Below are 21,928 nucleotides of genomic sequence, written 5' to 3'. Positions count from 1 at the left end.
TATATTAAAAAGTGGTAAATAAAGAGAAAGAGTCAAACATTTATTTTGCTTTGGCTTGTATGAATGCTAACACTGAGTAACTAAATATTAAATGAGGGAAACTGTCTCTTTATAAAAATATTCCAACCAATAAATGAAAACCAAATTATAAACTTAGAATATCACCATTTTTCAACTCCCAGTGAATAAATAGATATAGATATTAAACACATTGGCTACTAGGATCACTAAAATAGACACAACAAGACCTGGTATGCCTCCTACAGTCTTGCAAAAGGGACTGAACCCTTTATCCAATCTCTGGATTAACTGTCAATTAGCAGGAAATACAGGGGACAGAGGAACATGGTGAACTGCACCAAGATTATGCCATCAGCAAAACTCACACAGTGGGAAATCTTCACAGGCTTGAGTTCATACACAAATAAATTGTAAGTAAACGAAAGGGGTGTAGGAGGAACCTATTAGTTGAAAGAGAATTAAAAGTCATATCTTTTTAAAACAGAAAAACTCACCTATAGTTTCTAGGCATAAACATTTGGGTAATAAAACTATTTTTTTTTTAATGCAAGGAAGTGATTACCATGAAAGTCAAGATAGTGGTTACTTACGGAGAAAAGGAAAGAGTTGGGATCAAAGGGGATTCTAGGGTGGGTAGGAAAGTTCTGTTTCTTGTTTTGGAAAGTGTTGGTCTTATGAAAATTCATTACCTCATCCACTTGATTAAGGCAGTTTTACGTTTTATTTTATAACAAATAGATTTTTAAAGGTATAATGGTACCTACCTAGTGGGAAATACTATAAAGATTGAATGCCAACACTTCTTTGTAAACACTGTCAGCATGATGAGGATTAGTACTGTATTTTCCACTAAAATACATACACTTTGAGAAAGAAAATCTTGTATCTACCCAACTGTTTCCTCATAGGACAAAATGTAAACTCAGCTATAAATTAAATGGTTACTGTGGTATATTTTAAAAACTAATATTAAGCTCTTATCAAGAGCCAGGTACCACGCTGTATTATCCAACTTAATCTTCACACCAATCCTGTGAGGCAGATTACATTTATTCTCCCCATTTTACAGATGACAAAACTGAAGCTAAGGCGTTAAGTAACATGTGCAAAATTACATAAATAGAAAAGTGGTACTTGGAACCCAGGTCTGGCTGACTCCCGTAAGTAGGTTTTATCTCTTTTCTTCCGTGCCTGCCACTGGGCCTGGTACAGAGAAGGTGCCAGCACTTTTAAAAATAGAATTAGACTGTCTTGCTGAGTCCTAAAGATCAGGAAGCAGGTATTAAGATGACATAAGCTACTCCATGGAACATCACTTTTTGGAAGAAGAGAAAAAAGAAGTGATGAGTTCCTTTGAGCCCAGCAGTCACAGAGACCCTCCTTTAGGACAGACTGGTCTCCTCAGCACTAGGGCTCGAGTCCAAGCTGGCAAGATGCTTTCTGCATCAAGATTAAATGTGTCTGGGAAACCAGAGAGACGAAAGAAACAGCTACATGCTGCTGACAGCAGGGAGTACGGCAAAAATGTTTTCTGTACCCCAGGAATGCAAAGTCACCACCCTGACACATTGAATTATCAGCTTTAGACTAAGAAGCAAGATGCTAGAGGAGTTCATGTTTCCTCCCTAGATGCTGGAAACCATCACCAAAGAGGATCAGAAGCAGCATGGGACCAGTGGAAACACCATGAGTTCTAGAGGCAGACAGACCTGGCTCCAATCCGACTCTTTCTTCTTGGCACCTACCTCACCCAGGAGCTTTCTCTATCTTCTTCCTTAGCTTTCTTTTTCTGCATAACACTTATTACATCAGACATATTATATGTTGATTTACATCTTTGTTTACCATCTGTGTCTTCCTAAAGTAGAAGACATTTGAGGACTAGGACTTTATTTTGTTCACTGCTGCAACTCCAAGCATCTAGAATTGTCCCTGGTTTAGTAGGGTCTTGGTAAATGTTTGAGCAAAGTTGTTGCATTAAGTAATTTCAATTCTCTCTGCTTTAAGTTTCTTATTTAGCAAGCTGGGGATAATACTGTGTACATTTAACCAAGAAAACATACATAAAGGGCAAGAAGTAGGAGTTCAGTAAGTACCAGGTTTTTCCCTCCCCTACTTCTTTTGCATAAACACTTATCAACCCAGGATAAAACTAATCAACCTGGGATAAAAGTTTCCCTTCAGAGAATAGATAATGACCTTTTAAGCTGGCAGCTGACTTGCTCAAGACAACCTTAAAACCTCCAGACCATTTTATTGTGAAGAGGAGAGTGAACATGCCTCGCAGTAGGAATATGAGCAAAGTCCCAAGCAACTGGCTTATGAATAATGCCAGTGAGCTGTGACTGATGGAAACAGGGTTGAGTGGAGACCTGCCAGGTCACATCACTAACAGGGACCAGCAAGCCAAACATAAATAATCTCCAGTTAAAGAGTTTCCAAAAATCCTGCCACGCCTCCATGGAATGTGACTGCTGGTGAATTGGGCATTTGCTGGATAAAAAGTTTGCTGTGGAGTGCAGGAAAGATGCACAGAGGGTGAGTACTTCCCATCTGCCATTGCATTTAATTCTGAAAACAATTTTATGAAGGTGGCATTTTTATCCCCACTTAACAAATGAAAAACCTGCAGTTCAGGGAGGAGGGAGGGCTTCCCAAAGTTTCATAGCTCTGAAGAAGTAGCTCTCCTGGAATCTCAACCTTCTTTAGCCTGTACCAAACTACAGTGCACACACAGTGCCTCTTCAACACTCAAATATTCCATCGAACACTTTGCAAGCTTTCCTCTACACATATGCCTCCAGAAAGAGAATATATTAAGAAATTAGACATCTACTAGATAATAATTGGTAGCTAATAAAGCGTCAGCAAATTCACTGAAGTTTGGGGGGTAGTCAATCAACACATGTGAATTTCTGACATTCCTGTTAGCTCCAGGCTAAGCCCATAAAGTTTTAAATACCTCGTTCTTATTTCATTATAAAATAGAAACACAGCCAGACACATGTCAAGGAAGCTCTATGAAGGTATCATTTAATTCGAGATTCTCTTACCTATTGTATAGTTGAGGTAATAGGGTTCGGAAAGGTATAGTAACTTGTGTAGAGTCACACAGCTTAGAAAAGGCAGAGTCCAGGTTAGCATCAAGTCTAACTTCAAGTCAAGGGGTCTTTCACTTCATTATGCTATTCATTGGCCTGGGGAAGGGATGCGGGTGGGGGGGGCGGGGGTGGTCACCAAATAGCCTTACTCTCTGGGATCTGGCAGTACTGGTTCTCAGCCTGCTTGACCTCAGACTCACCCCACTTTTCTGCTCTGCTCTCTACAGACAGGAGGGTGACCTTTGCACACTGAGTTCCCCGGGCTCCCAGATCAGCTGGTTTCCGCTTGGTTTGGCCCATGCAAGGCACCAGCGAGAGATTAGGAGGAGGAGAATGGAAGGGAAAAGCTTGAGTATCTCTTCACGCTTTCTCTGCTTGGGTGGGCTGTGTAGCAATGATTCACCTCCTCCCTGACTCAAGCACCTACTGCACAGACCCACAGGGACCAGCTGTGGTCAAGTGACCCTGGCCTCTGGCCTCCGGAACACCACTTCTGCTGTTATGAATCTCTGGATTGCCTCCCTGTCTTCTTCTGGATTTCAGCTCCGCCATCACCTGTGTAACCACTTCCTTGCATGATTTCCCCTCTGTTGTAAACATTGCAAGTAGTCTCTGTTGTCCTTAGATCCTGACTGACACACTGATTAAGCTGCTGGACCTAGAGGACCATGTAGGGCAGCCTGCTGAGCTGGGAAAGCCGAATGGTGGCTCAGCTCTGTGTCTCAAGACCACCTGTTGGCCCCAAACCTCTGCCTGGCCAGACAAGAAATGCTTTGGAAAAAGAATGTGCTTTTCTGTTTTTGAGATGCACAGCCATGGAACAGGTAAAATGAACCCAGCTGGCATCCTAATTCCATGGTCTCAGAGCAAGAAAACGTAACCATCAGCCATTAGCTCTAGCAGTGCTTCCTAAACTGCTGTGAGGAGTACTAGATGCATGTAATGCTAATAGGTATTTTGTGGAAAAGGCCTTCTGAAAAATGCTGGGTTAAACAAAGTGATCTGGATTTCTTTACAGCTGGGCTTCAGTAGTCATTGTTAATATATTTCAAAAGTTACAGTAGGTGTAAAATGTAACAATTCCGAATTCTACGGGATCAGAAAATATATCAACATTTTTGGGTCTAATATTTCAAGGAACAGGGTTCTGGAAATGCTGGCTTATGATATTAGTGCTGAATCCTGCAGTGGCCAACATGGTCTCTTACAGCCTGGACACTGACCACTCCTCTGCTTTGTCCTCAGCCATGCCTCTTCTGTCCGTGCTCCGGTCACAGGGGCACTGCAAGTACCCAACCCTGCCACATGCTTTCAAGGCCGCTTGCCTCTGCATATGCTACTTCCTGTCCCCTGCTCCCGGGGAGCTCCTATTCCTCCTGTAAGGCCTCATTCCAGACACATCTGTCCCTGGGAAGCTTCCCCTCAGCACCCAATCTGCAGTGATTAGCCCTGCGCTGAAATGTCTCCCAGCCTGCATATTCTACTACAGCAGTTTCCACCCCTTACTGCAACTCTCTGCTTCCTTTCCTTCTCTGCCTCTCACTATCTTTAACAGTGACCAGGTCTTATTTGTCAGTGTGTGCAAGTCAGTGCCCTGGTCAGGTCTGCAGTGGGGACCATTATTGAAAGATTTCAAATGCTTGTTCCATGTTGTGCTAACAAGACTTGATTATAACAGACTTAAAATTCACTATAAATCAAAGTTCCATTGTTAATACAATCCCTAATAAATAAACCTTATATGAATGTGGCTACTTTTATTATGATGTCAATAACTTGCTTTTGTAAAATCCTAACATCAGCTGAAAAATAACCAACAAGAAATATGGATTAACACTGCTATGAGAAAGCCAGCCACTAGGTGTCAGCCCAGGAAAAGAGGAGGAAGGGCTACGCTTCCCAGCATTTTAAATTTTCATCCAATTATCACTACAAATATCAAATATTTAAACAACAAAATATTAGGCAATTAAAATTATCTATTAAAGGAATGTTTTAAAAAAGATATATAAAATTTTGACATTTCTCCCTTGCAAAATAGTTTAGAAATGGTGTTAGTTTAACCTGTATTTGTCAAGAAACACTTGTAGAGATTAGAGAAATTGACTCCTAAGAGGGAACTAGCTCAGTTTTCTTCTGAAATGCCCTCAAATCGCATGTAATATGAACCATATGGTAATCACCATTGTGGAGTGCGGTCAGAGAAGAGAGCATGGTCACCAGAACCAGGCAGATGAGGGGCCAATCCTGCTCTGCCACTTCTTAAAAAGTGACATAATCTTTCCCAGCCTCAGTTTCTCATCAGTAAAATGGGGCTGTGCCATGCTCTCCACAGAGGGGCTGTAAAAAGGGGAATATATATATATATATAGAAAGAGAGAGAGATAGAGAGAGCGAGCGAGCGAGCGAGCGAGAGAGCGCCTAGCATATAACAAATGCTGTTCTTTTCTTTTCCTTAAGACTTCAGGTCTTAATGATTTATTTAACAAAGCTGTTTTATAGCTCCCAAACAACTCAGGACATCATAATTAAGAACTATGAGAACTTCATTCATTCACATCCTACTGAGCACCTTCTATGTATCAGGCTCTGTGCCAAGGATACATGAGTAAACATGACACTCCACTGCCTTCTGGAGAAGGCTTCAATTTTCTCATGGAAGGGTAGCCTAAGCCTGAATGTGATATAGTCATATATTTCAGAGAATGCAACTGCACCTCACAGAAAATCAGTGTAGATATATATCCAAGAACTGAGTGTAGGGATAAAGTCAACACAACTGTATCCTCGAATCATCATGGATATCATAATGTTCTATATAGAACAAATCCACCATCCCTCCATCGACTGTGCACTGGGGGCATAAGAATAAGATATGCTGTCTCCTGTTCTTTTTTTTTTTTTTGAGACAGAGTCTCGCTCTGTCGCCCAGGCTGGAGTGCAGTTGCGCGATCTCAGCTCACTGCAAGCTCCGCCTCCCGGGTTCACACTATTCTCCTGCCTCAGCCTCCTGAGTAGCTGGGACTACAGGCGCCCGCCACCGCGCTTGGCTAATTTTTTGTATTTTTAGTAGAGATGGGGTTTCACTGTGTTAGCCAGGATGGTCTAGATCTCCCGACCTCGTGATCTACCTGCCTCGGCCTCTCAAAGTGCTGGAATTACAGGCATGAGCCACTGTGCCTGGCCCCAAGAACTCCTGTTCTTAAGAAGTTCATAGTCTAGCTATGCATATGAAGTCACTTAGCATCATTTCAGGCTGCAAATTGTCAAATGTTATCTATCATTGTTTGAAAACACATCAGAAAGATTTCCTTTTCAGAGTCTCACTGAAAAAGTGAAAGACCCTAAAGTGAGAACATCTGATTTTAAAACACCAGTAGCAGCAACCATTTCTCTTTGCCACTGCTTCCACAAAAATAGGGTATTTAAAATTGCCATGGTGGCTTCAGTTTAATCCATGACTATAGTTCTCTCTTATATACTTCTAACTAGAAGAGAATATTTACTGGACATGACAATTTTGCAGGAGATGATCCTCCCGAACCCTAAATGCCTGTGGTTTGCCACCATGCAGCTGCTGGGCTGTGCCTTCGCTTTACATTTACACATTCATGATGTGGTATTTGTGTGGCTTATTCCTCCCAGGTTCTAAGATGAAGCTGGAGCTGATATGTTTTAAAACTAAGTATCTCTATTGTGCTACACTGAAATATGACCACCAGCCTTTCTGATGTATACCATGGGGAAAGAGCTATCAGTCATTCATTTGTTCATCCAGTCAACAAACATTTAATGAGCACCTACTTACCAGACTATGTGAGGGACATCAATGTGTATAAAACATGGCCCCATGCTTTAAAGGAGCAAAGTAAGAAAGGAGCCAAGATTATTAAATGAGATCAAGTTAAAGCCTAGAATTCCTCCAGGATGGTGCAAGATATACTAGCTGTGTTTTATTTTTCAAGTATTTCAGAACATATGGGAATTTCATTTTGATCATATTCAGTTATGCTCTTTGAAATCATTCAGTTGAGATTGATAATAGTGTTTAACTGGATTTCCTGCTAGTTCCCATCTTCTCTCACTTAGAGAGCTACTTTTTACTTGGGCAGTCTACTTCTAGAACAATGGTTCCCAGTTCATTGATCATTTATTGTGTGACTCCAAGGTAACAAGACTCTCAAACTGGGTTCTGAACAACATCAGCATCCCTGTGACGTGGACAGTGAGATTTGGTGCCAATATTGAACGATGGTCATCTTTTCTCAATGGGCAACAAATGTTTTGATGAAATAAGTCTCAATTATATTTTCTCTTATGCATTTACAAAACTGACTGTAGGGCCAGGTGTGGTGGCTCACGCCTATAATCCTAGCACTTTGGGAGGCCGAGGCAGGCAGATCACCTGAGTTTGGGAGTTTGAGACCCACCTGACCAACATAGAGAAAACCTGTTTCTACTAAAAATACAAAATTAGCTGGGCGTGGTGGTGCATGCCTTTAATCTCAGCTACTCGGGAGGCTGAGGCAGGAGAATCGCTTGAACCTGGGAGGCGGAGGTTGTGGTGAGCCGAGGTCTTACCATTGCACTCCATCCTGGGCAACAAGAGTGAAACTCCATCTCAAACAAAAACAAAAACAAACAAACAAAAAACCTGATTGTAATTTTTTAAATGACTCTAATTTTCAACCCTTGGTACCTACCACCCCTATTTATCTATAAGTGCTGGTGGGCAGTAAAATGAATAAATAACAAATAAATATTAAAGGAAGTAATTAAATATGTGATTTATTTCAAATCCGTTATGTATCATTTGAGATAAAAGCCATACTTTCACAATTAGTTCAAAAGAAAGAGTTAAATGGGCCAGAATAATTTCAGTGTGTTTTGCATGGCTCCAGGTTCTCGGACACTTGCTGAACAAGTATGGACACCACTATTCTAAAATGTGGCGGTCTCGTCTTTCTCTTCCTCCTTTACTTTGTCACCCAGGGATGGTCACTATCATTTAGTTAACATCTACTATCAGCAAGGCACTATGCTGGTGTTTGGTGCGTATTATTGCTATTTTTCTCAACAGTCCTACCAGCTATGCATTATTTACATTCTACACACAAGAAGAGTGAGTCTCAGGGTGGTGAAGTGACTTCCGGAGTCATCTAGTAGATGACAGAGCCAGAATTAAAACCCAGGTGATTCCAAAGGCCATACTCCTTCCATCACATTTGGTGGCCTCCTTAGCCACTTAGAGCCACAGAGTTTTAGTGATGGTCCCTGAAGTCCTGGGGCAGAAGCACCTCCCCTTATCCTTGCTTCATTCCCAGGACATGATCTGGACTTCAGATGACCACTAAAATGGGAAAAAAACGTTAACTAGTAAGTTGCCAGACCCTTCTGCAGTCCAGTTTACACTCCCCCATCAACGCATCTGCTTAGCTTGGGCCTGTAGGTTTTGGCTATAATTTCTTATCCACTTGCCTAAAATATACTGGAAAATAAAACAAATGTTTCATAGACTTTTCCTACAGATATTCTTGGGTCCATATTCATGCTTCCCAGAGACACCGCTACCCACTTAACAAAAGCACAGGCTCTGTGTGAAAAACATTTTGGAGGTTCCTCAAAAAGTTAAACGTAGAATTACCAGATGACCCACAACTGCACTTCTTGGTATGTAACCAAATGACTTGCAAGCAGGTGTCCAAACTATTAATCACACACACACATTCACAGCAGTATTACTCAAAACAGCCAAAACATAGAAACAACCCAGGTGTCCATCAACAAGTGAGTGGATAAACAAAATATGGTACATACAGATAGTGGAATATTATTCAGTCTTAAAGAGGGCTGAAGTTCCGATGCATGCTATAACATGGATGAAGCTGGTAAACAAGATGCTACCAAAATAGGCCAGGCAAAGGACAAATATTGAATGATTCCGCTTCTATGAACTATCTAGAATAGGCAAATTCAGAGACAGAAAGTAGACTAGAGGTTACTAAGGGCTGGGGGGAAGGAAAATGAGAAGTTCTTGCTCAGGGGATATAGAGGTTCTGTTGGGCATGACTAAAAATGCTGCAAATAGATAGTGGTGATGGTTGCACACTGCGAATGCCATTCATGCCAATGAACTGTATACTTAACAATGGTTAAAATAGCACATTTTATATTATACGTATTTTTTATCACAGTTTTTTTTTCCTTAAAGCATGGGCTCTTTAGACAGATCTGGGTGTGATGGGGTGAGTCCCAGCTCCACCACTCCCAACCCGTGTGGAGGGTCACAGAGCCTCGCGCAGACACACAGCTGCACACACACACCAGTCCCTTTCAGGCGTCATGCAGTTTCCTTTCCCCCGCTTTCCTTGCCTCCTTATCTCTCATCTTGCTGTACTGTACACAGTGTTTTAAGGTTCCTCAAACCTATGTTTAGCACAAGATGGAGGCACAGACAAATTAGTCACATCCCTTATGTGTGTTCTGGGAATCCACTGCTCGTCTGTGTGGAGGGCAGGGAGTGTGCACCCTCCCACCCATCAAGGGTTCTTCATTCTTTTTCCATCTTGAGCCACCGTGAGGCTGAGTCAACCGAAATCTGCTTCCTTGAGACGCTGTGACAAGTTGGCCCCCACAGTCAGGCTCCTGCTCACAGACTCAGTTCTTCCACTCAGAAGGCTTTGAAATACAGCATTTTAAAGCTTTATTCACAAAGATGTTTAGTGGAGTATTACTTCTAATATCAAAAGATTGGAAACAACCTAAATGTCCAACATGGGAAGGTGGTTACGGAAATTATGGTAGTTACACTTGATGGAATATTCTGCAGCTATGTAAAAATGCATATGATATCTTGTTAAATGGTGGGGCAGGGGAAACTAGCTTTTAACTGAGATTTGGTTGTAGCTATGTAAACCCTTTGCATAATGAAAAAAATAAAGAGTAAATACAAAAGGCATATGTAGTAAAAATTAGTGGGACTATGGTGCTGTTTTGATTTTACTGCCTCAAAAATATTTTTCTATTTTCCATTACGCCAAAAAGAAATCAGAAAACAGTTTTTATTTTTTTTCAAAAACAACACGAGATCAACAGGGTTACTCAACCAGGACACAGATATATGTTTTTCCAACCTGCTCCAACACAACCTCGTGCATTCATCCTTGAAAGCCAGGCTATCAGTCTGCTTTTATCTTAACTTCTGCGTCCTCAAGGGGTTTTAGGTGGATAAATATGACTCAGCAGAATCATGTGCAAAATCATGGGCTATAAGGTGGATGATGCCAGTGTACCCACAGCTGAATCTGGAAGCTGGCCTCTTGGGATGAACTAAGCAAGTGGGACCAGAGTGAGTTGGTTGCTGCCTGTTTAAACAGTTTGCTTACTGCCCCCACCCAGCATTCTCTCCCTGCGGGCAGTAGCTCTGTTCCCTTTATCTTGGGGAAGCCCAGCTAGCAGGCTGGCCCAGAGAGGATCACACAAGCTAGCTGAATAAACAGCTCCCATAGTGCTCCACCTACACTGGCCTTTCCACGGACACTGGCACAGAAGAGGACGTGTCTTCAAACGCCAATACCCATGGCTTTTGCTCTTTAACCTAACATATACCAAGGGCCTGCAGTGGGCCAGACATGGGGAGAGGCACCCTCACATGCACTGTCATGCAGCATGGGCTATGAAATAAGAAACTCTAAGCAGAAAAGGAGATGAATTGAAAGCACACAAATCTATCTGCAAAAGTTCTTTAAAACTGAGACCAGTGTGTGTGAAATGTGTTTCAAAGGGGGTGTATTAGCCTTATTCAGATTTCCTGATGATATAATTTTAAACAAAGGAGGTAAAAGATTCCTTAAAAAATTATTTCATTCTCTCTAGAAGGAGGAACATTCAAGGCAAATTTTAGAACCATACTGCTATACATATCCTCCAAAAGTTGCAATCTTCTACCATGCACAGAAAGGACCCTTGGCCTAGCAATTAAACTCATTTGTCTTTTATCCCCTTCTTGCCAAAAAGGACCCCAGCCCTAACTAGTTAATCCCTAACACACACTGCTACTCCCAGAGTTGCCTGGCAACTGCTAGGAGGCGTGTCAGAGAGCAAGAAAGGCCTAAATAAATGAGCTGGAGCCTGGGCTGCCGCTTGACATGGATAAAGGGGGTTTCTCCGGATGGGGCTGCCTGGCTGCTTGTGGCTCTGTCATTTAAGTCGAGAAGGACAAGTTGGTTTGGCTGATATTGTTAAATATCTTGGGCTTTGCATCTGATTTTCTCCAGGTGACTGAAAAATGGGTCACATGCCTTTGTGATTTGCAGACACCCTCCCCTCTATCAGGAAGCAGCAACCTCTGAAGACCAAAGATAGGACAGGATGCAATGTGTATGCACCAAACAGAGGCCGAGGGCAGCCCCCCTGCTTCAAATGCTTCCCTGTTCCCTAATTTCCTTCACCCATTCTCCCGTCTATTATTCCAAAATATACTCACTGATACCTACATACGGTGCCATGACCTGTGCCTGGCACTGGAAATGCAGAGAGAGTTACTAACACAGAACATGTGGAAACTAGAACAAAGACAGGCGGGAGGATGTGGTGGAGGGAACCTGGGTTTGGAGGTTGTCTGCTGGCTCTGCTGCTTCCTAGGAATCACTGCAGCCTCCGCTCCATTCCCCGTGTGTAAAGGGCTAGTGAGGGGCTGGGATGGGGAATTACTGAGAGCACGGATGGGAAGCAATTTGGAGTTTAACTGAGTGCTGACCCTGTGGGAGGCCACTGAGGTGAACTTGGCAGTGACTAGACACCCCTGGTATCTCAGTTTCTGACCCTGAGAGAGTCCTTTGGAATAATTCACCTGGAGTGTGAAGAGACACACCACCAGGGAGCCAACACAGGCCCTCCCTGCCATAGGCCGGGCACCCAGCCTCCCCAACAGACGTGCAGAATGGGGAGGAGCAGCCTAGGTTCTGGCACAGGGCTGGGCCTCAGCAAGCGGCCCCCTTCCTCCTTCCTTCTGGACCCAGTAAAGAAAACAAAGCTCAGGAGTCCCCCAGTCAGCTGCATTCTGAAATTTTTCATTAGGAAAGAGAGAGAGAGAGAGAGAGAGAGAGAGACCAAGGTGGTGATAAAAATCTCAAGGGAGTTCTGAGCGAGGGAAAAGGTCTTCGCATGTGACTGCAGAGGAGGAGATGCCCACCTCTGCTTCTCAGGCCAGAGCTCGACCCCTCCTCACAGAGCCAGGCAGGACACGGACTGGAGCTGTCCCCCAACGGGCTCCAGGCTGGCAGGGTCCTCCTCAGACGGAGGAGGCGGGTGAGGGCCAGGGCCATGCCCATCTTCCCAGGGCCATCAGGACAGGCACCGTACTGGGCTTATTTAAGCCTCACTACACTCCTGCAAGGAGGCGATTACACATCCACTTTATGGAAGGGGAACTGAGGATTGGAGAGGTGAATAACTGCTCAGGGTCCTGGGAGGCAGAAGCAGAGCAGAGAGGAGCCCGCTTAGGCCCCTCATGTTTCCTGTTTCCAACAAAACACAACACTGTGACTCTGCAGTAACCTGACAACCATGACCCCACCTCCACCTCCCCCACCTGTATGGGCAGTACCCCAGGAACCTGCATGGTGAGTGCTGCTGTGGAAGCATTACAAAGCAGTGAGCACAGGCGAGCCAGAGGGGCTGGTAGCGCTGCAGCTGGGCTGCCCTGCGTGGCCTCCATATACCTGGCCTTCTACCCTGCAGGCTCCCTCTGCCCTCAGGGACCTACTGTTCTCAGGCCCTGCCCTGGTACCCACCTCAGGGGCCATTCCCTGCAGACATTCCCCTGTGTCTGCTCACCAGCTTTCTCCCTCACCTTATGTGCCAAAGGCTTTAAATGGACTCACATCTGTTGACCCAGTAAATCCATGTCAAGGAATCTGCCTAAGAAAATAATTCAAACCATGTATGAAGATTTATATAAAGATGTTTAGCACAGTGTGGTTTAAAATCATGAAACATTACCGACAATCAAAAAAACCAGCATGGTGGCTCATGCCTGTAATCTCAACAGTTTGGGAGTCTGAGGCTGGAGGATCACTCAAGCCCAGGAGTTGGAGACCAGCTGGGCAACATAGCAAGACCTTGTCTCTACAAAAATTAAAAATAAATTAGCTGAGTTCAGTGGCATGCACTTGTGGTTCCAGCTAGATGGGAGGCTGATGTGGGAGGATCATTTCAGCGCGGGAGGTTGAGGCTGCCATGAGCCATGATCATGCCACTCTAGCCTAGGCAACAGAGTGAGACCCTGTCTGAAAATAATAACAATAATAAAATAGTAAAATAATTTTTTTTACAAGACCAGCACTAGGAAAACATGGTGGGCCTTGGCTCTGATTTCAGATCACAGGAACTCGACAGAAATCTCTGAGGAGGGCCTGGACGTTTGCCTTTTTAAAAGCCCCCTCGCCCCCACCCCTCGTTCCCCTGTGCTTCTAATCCATGGCCAGGGTTGGTAACCACAAGGGTCACCTGATAGGCTCTGCTCAGCCACTGTCAATGATGTTTAAGAAGAGATTCTATGTGGTGTGAAAAATGCTTACACAAACTAAAAGGCAAAAAAAATTATTAATAACTAGGATACTGGATTGCTTTCTCAGGCATATCTCATCTACCTACAAGAAAGTTAAAAAACCAAAACCCCAAAATGGAAAAACAAAAGAAACGAAAAATCCCAGAGCCTAGATGGAAACCTGTCACAGCTGTATCTCACCTACCTCGTGACGATAGGATTATGGGTGGTGCTTTCTCATTTCTAGTCCTGTTACTTCAAACATTTTTTTACAAAGAACAGTTTTTTTTTTGAGACCGAGTCTTGCTCTGTCACCAGGCTGGAATAAAGTGGCACGATCTTGGCTCACTGCAACCTCTGCCTCCTGGGCTCAAATGATTCTCCTGCCTCAGCCTACTGAGTAGGTGGGACTACAGGTGCACGCCACCATGCCCAACTAATTTTTGTATTTTTAATAGAGACGGCGTTTCACCATGTTGGCCAGAATGTTCTTGATCTCTCGACCTTGTGATCCACCTGCCTCGGCCTCCCAAAGTGTTGGGATTACAAGTGTGAGCCACCGCGTCCAACCTACAAAGAGCAGGTCCTATTTTTACAACCAGAGAAACAACTGAAAGACAAGCGGCTGTGGGGAGGGAGTCAGCACTGTGTTGCATGCACCCTGGCAGGCTCACTCAAGGCACCATCCTCTCCACTGATGCAGCCAATGCCTCCTCCCTATTTCTCGGGCTCACATGTACTTTGCAGTCATTATTTTAAACTAATCCCCTAAACATTTTTAAGAGACAGGTTCTCACTCTGTTGCCCAGGCTGGAATGCACTGACACCATCTTGGCTCACTGCAGCCTTGAACTCCTGGGCTGAAGCAATCTTCCTATTTCAGCCTCCTAAGTAGCTGGGACCACAGGCACGTGATACCACATCCAGCTAATTTATTTTTTGTGGAGATGGGGTCTCTGTATATTGCCCAGGCTGGTCTTGAATGTGCCACCACGCCTGGCTGCCCCAAGCAATCTTACGTGGGGAATGTTGTCACCTCATATTTTAGAAGGGGAGAATTTGCCAAAATTAAATCTATAGTTTAAAGACCATCTAGGTGACTTGGTGATGACCTTGGCTTGAAGCTTGGTTGGAAAATTCCAGGTCTTCTGGTTTCCTTCTCCACCTTACAGAAGAAAGCCATTGTAGTACAGATGAATGGGACTGAAAGGCTGACAGGTCTGCCATATTTCATTGATTCTAAGATGAAAATTACTTCCCATTGTAAATTTCTGAAATCTGGATGTGTCTTATAATCGGTGGCATCCTTCAGTTATAATTGGCACCACTCTTTTGCCTTTCTTAATGGTACATAAACTAATAATACATCTTACAACTGAATAGCAGCTTACATTCAAGGACAAGTGCCATGTCTCCATCTAAACCCATCATGTTATCTCTAAGGTGATAGTTTTTAATGGCTACATAATATTCTATCATAAGATGGACTTTAATTTATTTCACCAGTTACCTAATATGGATACTCAGTATACTCCAGTGTTTTACCATTAGGAATGCTGCTACTGTAAACACCCTGGTAGTAAGCATTCCCTTTGCTACTAGGGGTGTTTTCATCCTCTCCTAGGCTCCAAATCTTGGGAGACATTTTGACACTTCTTGCTATTCATCTCCCATATTTGATCTATTGCTGAATCTTGCTACTTCTTCTTTCATGGTCCCTGTTTCTGGTTGAGCTACCCAGGGCTCTATTCTGAGTTCCCATAACACTCTTCTAACTGGTTTCTCTGCCTCCAGCTCTCCTTTCAGCCCATCACTGTACTACTGCTCAAAGGTAACTTCAGTCATGTCACCTTTCTGCTCAAAAACTTACACTCTTCACAGGGTCAAGTTCACTCTCTTAGCGTAGCATCCAAGGCTCTGCCAAATTTGGCTCTATCCTCTCCTGCCGCCCCATCTCCCCACCCAATCGCTCCAAACAAAATGGCCCACTCACTGGCTATGAGAGAACCTGCCTCCAAGCCTTTGCTTCCTCAGTTACCGCCACCCCTACTCTAGGAAGGGATGCTCCTTTCTCTTTTTCCAAACCTTACTCATCAGACCAGTTCAAGTTTCACCTTCCTGATAAAATGTGTTATGGCTCAGTAGATCCTCAGGAACAATAGGCAGAGGTTTATCCTCATTTCACAGGTGAAGAAACTGAAGTTTAAATGGATTAAGTGGCTTGTTCAACTTTTAGACAGCTAAGAAGCGCAGAGCCAGGCTTGAAACTCCAGGGCTTCTGTCCTTAAATCCAGTGCCTTCCAGCGCCATGTGCAAGTACGACGATAAACTCCTCCCGTGGAGCAGCCTGTGCCCAGATCCTGCAGCAGCAATATGCCCGGAGCTTCAGCTGCCTTTGGATTCCAGATGCACACATGCCAACAATGAGATCATTGCAAGAGTGAAAATACTTCAAGTCTGTCCGTTCCCAGCAACGCAAGCAAAGGATTGGGCCAGTTGTCCTATTCATTCCCATTTTAAACGGGGGAAGACAACAGTATTTTCCTTGAATTGTGCCAGCTGTCACTGCTTTGAACCTGATTGGTTTGGCTGGACCAAGATCGTGACAAGTAATCAGAGCCACGTCACTCTGACACTAGCAGGACACTATCAAGAACTGGCTTTAAGCTGAAGGGCCTTCGAAAAATCTAAGGGAAATACATCTCAGGAAGCAAAAAGAGAGTGCACCCCTTCTGCTATGTGAGCACACAGTGACGATGACACTGTCCAAATCTCAGGCAGCCTAGAGAGTAAGGCCTAAGTGCCAGACGGATAAAAAGGAGGAGGAGGGTGGGGTTAGGACGCTGCTTCCTGAGCACCCACTGCCCTGGCCACTTCACAGACAGCAAGTCCTGGATGACGGGGAAACAAGGTGTTTGCTGTTATTCTTTGTGTTTTACTTGAATACACGACAGAGTCAGAGCAGTAAAGACACTTACCAATGTGTAATTGCGGCTTATGAGGAAGTGTGACCCCTGCTCATGCTCAGAATTTCTACAGAGAATACATTGCCTCACATCCCCTCAACTTTTGTCATTTGATCTAATTAAATGCTACAGGTTAAAGTAAAAATAGAAACAAACAGCCCTGGCCTATGGGCAGTGCAGCCAGTGTCCCTCACATCCGACTCCAATTCCGACTCCGACGAGGCTGGGTGTGACAGTGTCACTCACCCGCTCAAGACAAAGGCAACCCTGTGCTCCTCGGAGAACAGACCTGTCAGCAGGGTTTCCCTCCAACATTCTCCCCTCTATAGGGTGACCCAGGTCCCTAGGCCAATTCCTGCATTCTCCTCAGCCAGAAGGCCAAGAGTAGGCTGAGGAGAGAAACAGCAAGGAAGAGTTTCTCTCTGGAGCTAAGAGGACTGTTACTGTCCTTGGTTTCAGAGAAGACCTGGTGTCTTCACATCCTTGCAATCACGAGTCACCTCACGAGGCAGGCAGGGGACATGGATGAGCTGACGAGGCCCAGAAAGGGGGAAGGGCCAGAGGTGGGCAAGGTCACTTCCCGGTCCTCACTGTGACCACTTACACCAAGACCCCTCGCAGGAGCCATGAGGCATGAGACCCAGGAGGCTCTGCTTTCTCAAGCGTGGAGGGGCGGTCCCTCGAAAGAACAAGGGTAGAGAGGCCCAGTGGGAAAGCAGGGGCTCTGGGGCCATCTGGCTTTTCCGGGCTAAGTTGTTTCTCTTCCCTGAGCTTTGGTTCCCTCATTTGTAAAGTGGAGCTGATCATCTCTGCTGCACAGGTGCACTGTGAAGCCCCAGGGAAAGCAGGTGAGTGTGAGGGCCCTGGCGCTGGATCTGACACACGGCTGGGGCTTACTGTCTAGGGTGGTGCACAGGGCATAACAGCCCCTGGAGCAGCCAGGGTCTCACATATGATAGCACAGCCTCCTTGTGCTCAGAGGTATGGCAAGGGGAGTACACTGTCCCCCACCACAAACACACACATGCTCTTCTAGGTGAATCTGAAAACCAGAAGGATCATGGCATTTCTTGTGGCCCCTGAGGAATGCTTCTCAGCCCTGACCAAACACAGGCTCTGTGACATGCCACGGATACTCACCGGCTCGATCTTCAGAGCATTTCGGTAGCTACCGAAGAAAGCGGCCTGGGCCTTGAGGAACGCTCTGGCCACGCCATCCCCAGTGGTTGTGGAGACCTTTTTCAGCCTGTTCTTCAGGGAAGAGATCTGGTGATGGAGAGAAAGAAAACACAGGTTGAGGACAGGGTCAAAGTGGGGTGGCTAAGTCCACTACATATGGAGCCCTGGAAGATCCTACGGATGGCAGGATCCGTTTGATACCTCAGTTACTGGAAGGACAAAAATGTGTTCAGGTCGGGTGCGGTAGCACACGCCTGTAATCCCAGCTACTTGGGATGCTGAGGCAGGAGAATCACTTGAATCCGGGGGGCGGAGGCTGCAGTGAGCCGAGATCACGCCATTGCACTCCACCCTGGGCAACACAGTGAGACTCAGTCTCAAAAAAAAAAAAAAAAGTATTCAGAATTAGGGCATCTTTTTGAAATTTAAATGAATGTTGTTCCTATTAGAACATGTCTAATAAAAACAAAAACCATTTTTAATGACTTACCTCATGCCAGGTAAGCACTTTTGCATATATTTTACAATTTAGTTAATTTAACAATCCGGTGAGGAAGGGATTAATGTTCCCATCTTACAAGGGTAAAACAGCCCCAGGGAGGCTAGGTTACATACCTAGGAACAAACTCAAGACATGGCCACGTTCCAATCGAAGTCTTGTAGTCTGAGCCCAAACTCAGACTTTCAGTTCCTATTCTCTACCCTCTTAAAGCTACTTCTAAATGTTAGAATAAAGGCTTATTTATATTTCTCACACATAATACTCTAAAGGAAGTGTGGCAGCTTATACTAACAGACACACACTCAAGAGGTTAAAACAAAATATTTGGAAGTGATGATAATGGGCAAAGAAGCAGGTAATAGATTTGGTATACAAATGTAAGCCATCAGGTCTTATATGGTGGCTAGAAATGGGCTTGCATTTGACTTAAAAGTCTCCCAGTAGCCAAAGCAAAGAGGGAAATATGAAGGTTGTGAGATTTCACAGGTCCATGTACTACAAACAAACCCGTTGGTCAAATGAATAAAGATTCTCCCGAAAGTGAGACATAAAAATCAATGTAGGAAAGACTGTGTGACATGGTGGCTGTTGCCCTCAACATCAAGCTTCCTGGACTATTTCTAACGTGTGTTTCATTCATCTCAAGGTGCCATGCTTCACAGCACACCTTTCATGCTGCGTTCCACATAAGAGGAGCCCCTGGAACTGTGCAACGTGGTGACTTCGAGTTATTCATTCACTCAACAAGTATTTATTATTTCTTATGTTACCTAGGACTATGTTGGGCGTTGGGAATACAAGGGATACAATGAAACTACACAGGGGTCTTGCCCTCATTCAACTGACATTCTAGTGAGAAAAACAGGAATGCATGTGGCATTGCTACTGTGACAAGCCTGTAATAGAGCTTGTCTAGGGGGTCAAGGAAGGCTTCCTGGAGGGCAACAGGCTTGCACTAAGATCTGAAGGATGGGTGAGGGTGGTTAACTCAGCAAAGAGGGGAGAGCACCACATGCTAAGTATGGGGAGTGGCATGCAAAGGCCCTGCAGTGCAGAAGAGTTCAGGGAACAGAAAGAACCCTGGCTTCAGTGGAGAAAATGAGGGGAATATGGCTTGAAATGAGGATGGAGAGAAAGGCAGGGGCCTGAAGGGATTTTCTTCCTTCATCTTGAGAGAGAAACAGAAAACTAATGATTGGTTTTAAGCATTTAGGTAACATATCAAGAGCACATTTCATGGAAACTAATTCTGTAAGAGACCAGCTGCTGGTAGGACATTATTTAAAGAAAAAACTTAGGATACAATAGAAAATTAGATTTAGGTGATCCATGAATCTTTTACAGATTTTTAATATGAATGAGTGAAGATTATTTTTCTGGGTACAGGATCCATAGCTTTCTCCAGAATCTTAAAGGCACCTGTGACCCTAGAAATACTAAGAATCACTTGCTGAGAAGTCTGGGGAAAAAAATCTGATCCGGGAAGGACTAGATAGACTTTAAAAATGATCCATGCACATTATGTCTTGTTCCCAAGCTTCTGAGAGGAAAAATTTTTAATAGTTTATTGAGACATAGTTCACATATAAAATTCATTCATTTAAAGTACACAATTTGGTGGTTTTTAGTATAGTCACAAGACTATACAACCATCACTACTAACTCCAGATCATTTTTTATCATCCCTGAAAGAAACCTCATACTCATTAGCTGTCACTCCCCATTCCCTACCAATTTCAACCCCACACCAGACCCAAGCAACCACTTACCTTCCTTCTGTCTCTACAGGTTTGCCTACTCTGGACATTCCATATAAATGGAATTAACAATAGGTAGTATTTTGCCATCAGATTATTTCCCTTAGCACAATGCTTTATGAACAAGGATCGTCCATGTTGTAGTATGTGTCAAGACTTCACACTTTTTATGGCTAAATAATATTTCACTGTATGGAGAGACCACATTTTATCAATCTGTTCATCAGCAGATGGACATTTGGGCTGTTTCTACTTCTTGGCTGCTATGAATAATGCTGCTATGAAGATTCATGTACAAGTTTTTGTGTGGAGACAACAGAAATTTCGAGGTAACAATCTGAAAAGCAAAAATCCTCCACCAGACCTTATGCAATGAAGACAAGCTGGAAGGATACACAAAGTCATCAAGCAGTGCTCAGTGTATAGGAAGCCATTCATAAATGTGAACTGTTTATAGGAAAAAAATCCTTTGCTATTGATAAAGGGCATGCCTCAAGTTTGGATGCTAAACTGAGTGAAGATGGGACTGATACTCTCCTCTGACAAGTTAGAAGCCAAGGGGACGTGCCCAGCACTTTGGGAAGCTGAGGCAGGAGGATCGCTTGAAGCCAGGAGTTCAAAACCAGCTTGAGCAACACAGTGAGATCCCATCTCCATAAAAAAAATATAAAAAGATTTAGCCAGCCATGGTGGCACATGCCTGTAGTCTCAGCTACTTAGAAGGCTGAGGTGGGAGGACTGCTTGAGCCCAGGAGTTCAAGGTTGCAATGAGCTATGATTGCACCATAGCACTCCAGCCTGGGTGACAGAGCAAGACCCTGTCTCAAAAAAAAAAAAAAAAAGTAAAAAGCCTTGGAAACATACACTGAGGGGGTAGTTGCCCCACCTCTACTCCAAGAGGGGACCACGGAAAACAATCTTCATTTGGAAGCAGCTTGAAGTCTATCTCAACATCCGGGTATCTACAACTGGTTTATTATGACCTTCCCTTATCAGGGACACATGAGCCCCAGCCCCACAGTGGTGAGAGCCCCTGAGGAGCAATGCAGGCCATTCAGCACCTAGGCTGACTCTGCCTTGGACTTCCACCTCCAAAGAGAAGTACGAAAAAGAAGCATGCTCTATTAACATGCTAAAAATACTACCCACTCCCTGCCCCTGCCCCCAAAATAAAAATAAAAATCCTGCCCCTCCCAGGGACTACAGTGACATTTCCATCCTTTGAAATGGTACAAGCCGCTGTCGCTCTCCTTCTGGCTCCTCAAAGGCCTTGGGCCACCTGTGCCGCAGATTATTCCTCACTTAACCTTCCCTGGCCTTTCTCTTTCATTCGGGAGGTGTTTAATTACCTTGGATTCACAACGCTGCACTTCAGGTGAGCCTCTCCTAATGGCCTTATTACCATTTTACACAAAGAAGGAGTGGTTGATTGTAACTGAGCAAATACTAGCGTGTTCCTTCCTGCCTGCCCCAGTGGTCCTGGGCTCCTGATGCCCCTGTGACCACTTAGGCCAAGAATTCTGAAGACCTCCTCTCACCCTGCAACATGGAGAAGCTTTTGTCTTGATCTGCCAGCACCTCAAACTTTGAAACTGCAAGTATCTGTGCATCTGATCCCTGGGGAGTAGCATTTGTCCTTTAAATACAAGTGAGGGAAGAAAATTTAAGGTTTAAATAACACAGAGTCATATATCTAAAGCTGAATTTGCTCTCAGTACCCCTAGGGGTGCTGGTCAAATCATTAACATTGGGATTCATCTGGGGTAATTTGGGTGTGTTGTAAGTGCCGGTGAGGATGGCTTCCTCCTTTAATCAGGTGTTATAGGAGGAAGACAAAGTAAAGGAAAGGGGGG

The 21,928-nt window shown here is 44.3% G+C and overlaps 1 protein-coding gene across 1 annotated transcript in view; it reads right to left on the bottom strand.

Annotated features, from left to right (window-relative positions):
* Positions 1-21,928, bottom strand: part of DENND1A (DENN/MADD domain containing 1A) — a 497,552-nt gene that overhangs the window by 156,731 nt on the left and 318,893 nt on the right. The window contains exon 11 of the mRNA XM_011931409.1: positions 17,778-17,903. Coding sequence (XP_011786799.1) covers positions 17,778-17,903 — 126 coding nt within the window. The remainder of the gene's footprint in view (positions 1-17,777; positions 17,904-21,928) is intronic.

This window comes from Colobus angolensis, unplaced genomic scaffold (assembly GCF_000951035.1).
Source record: "Colobus angolensis palliatus isolate OR3802 unplaced genomic scaffold, Cang.pa_1.0 Scaffold9, whole genome shotgun sequence".
NCBI classification, from domain to species: domain Eukaryota; kingdom Metazoa; phylum Chordata; class Mammalia; order Primates; family Cercopithecidae; genus Colobus; species Colobus angolensis.
The sequence above is the reverse complement of the archived record's forward strand: the minus strand, read 5'-3'. Positions and strand labels throughout refer to the sequence as shown.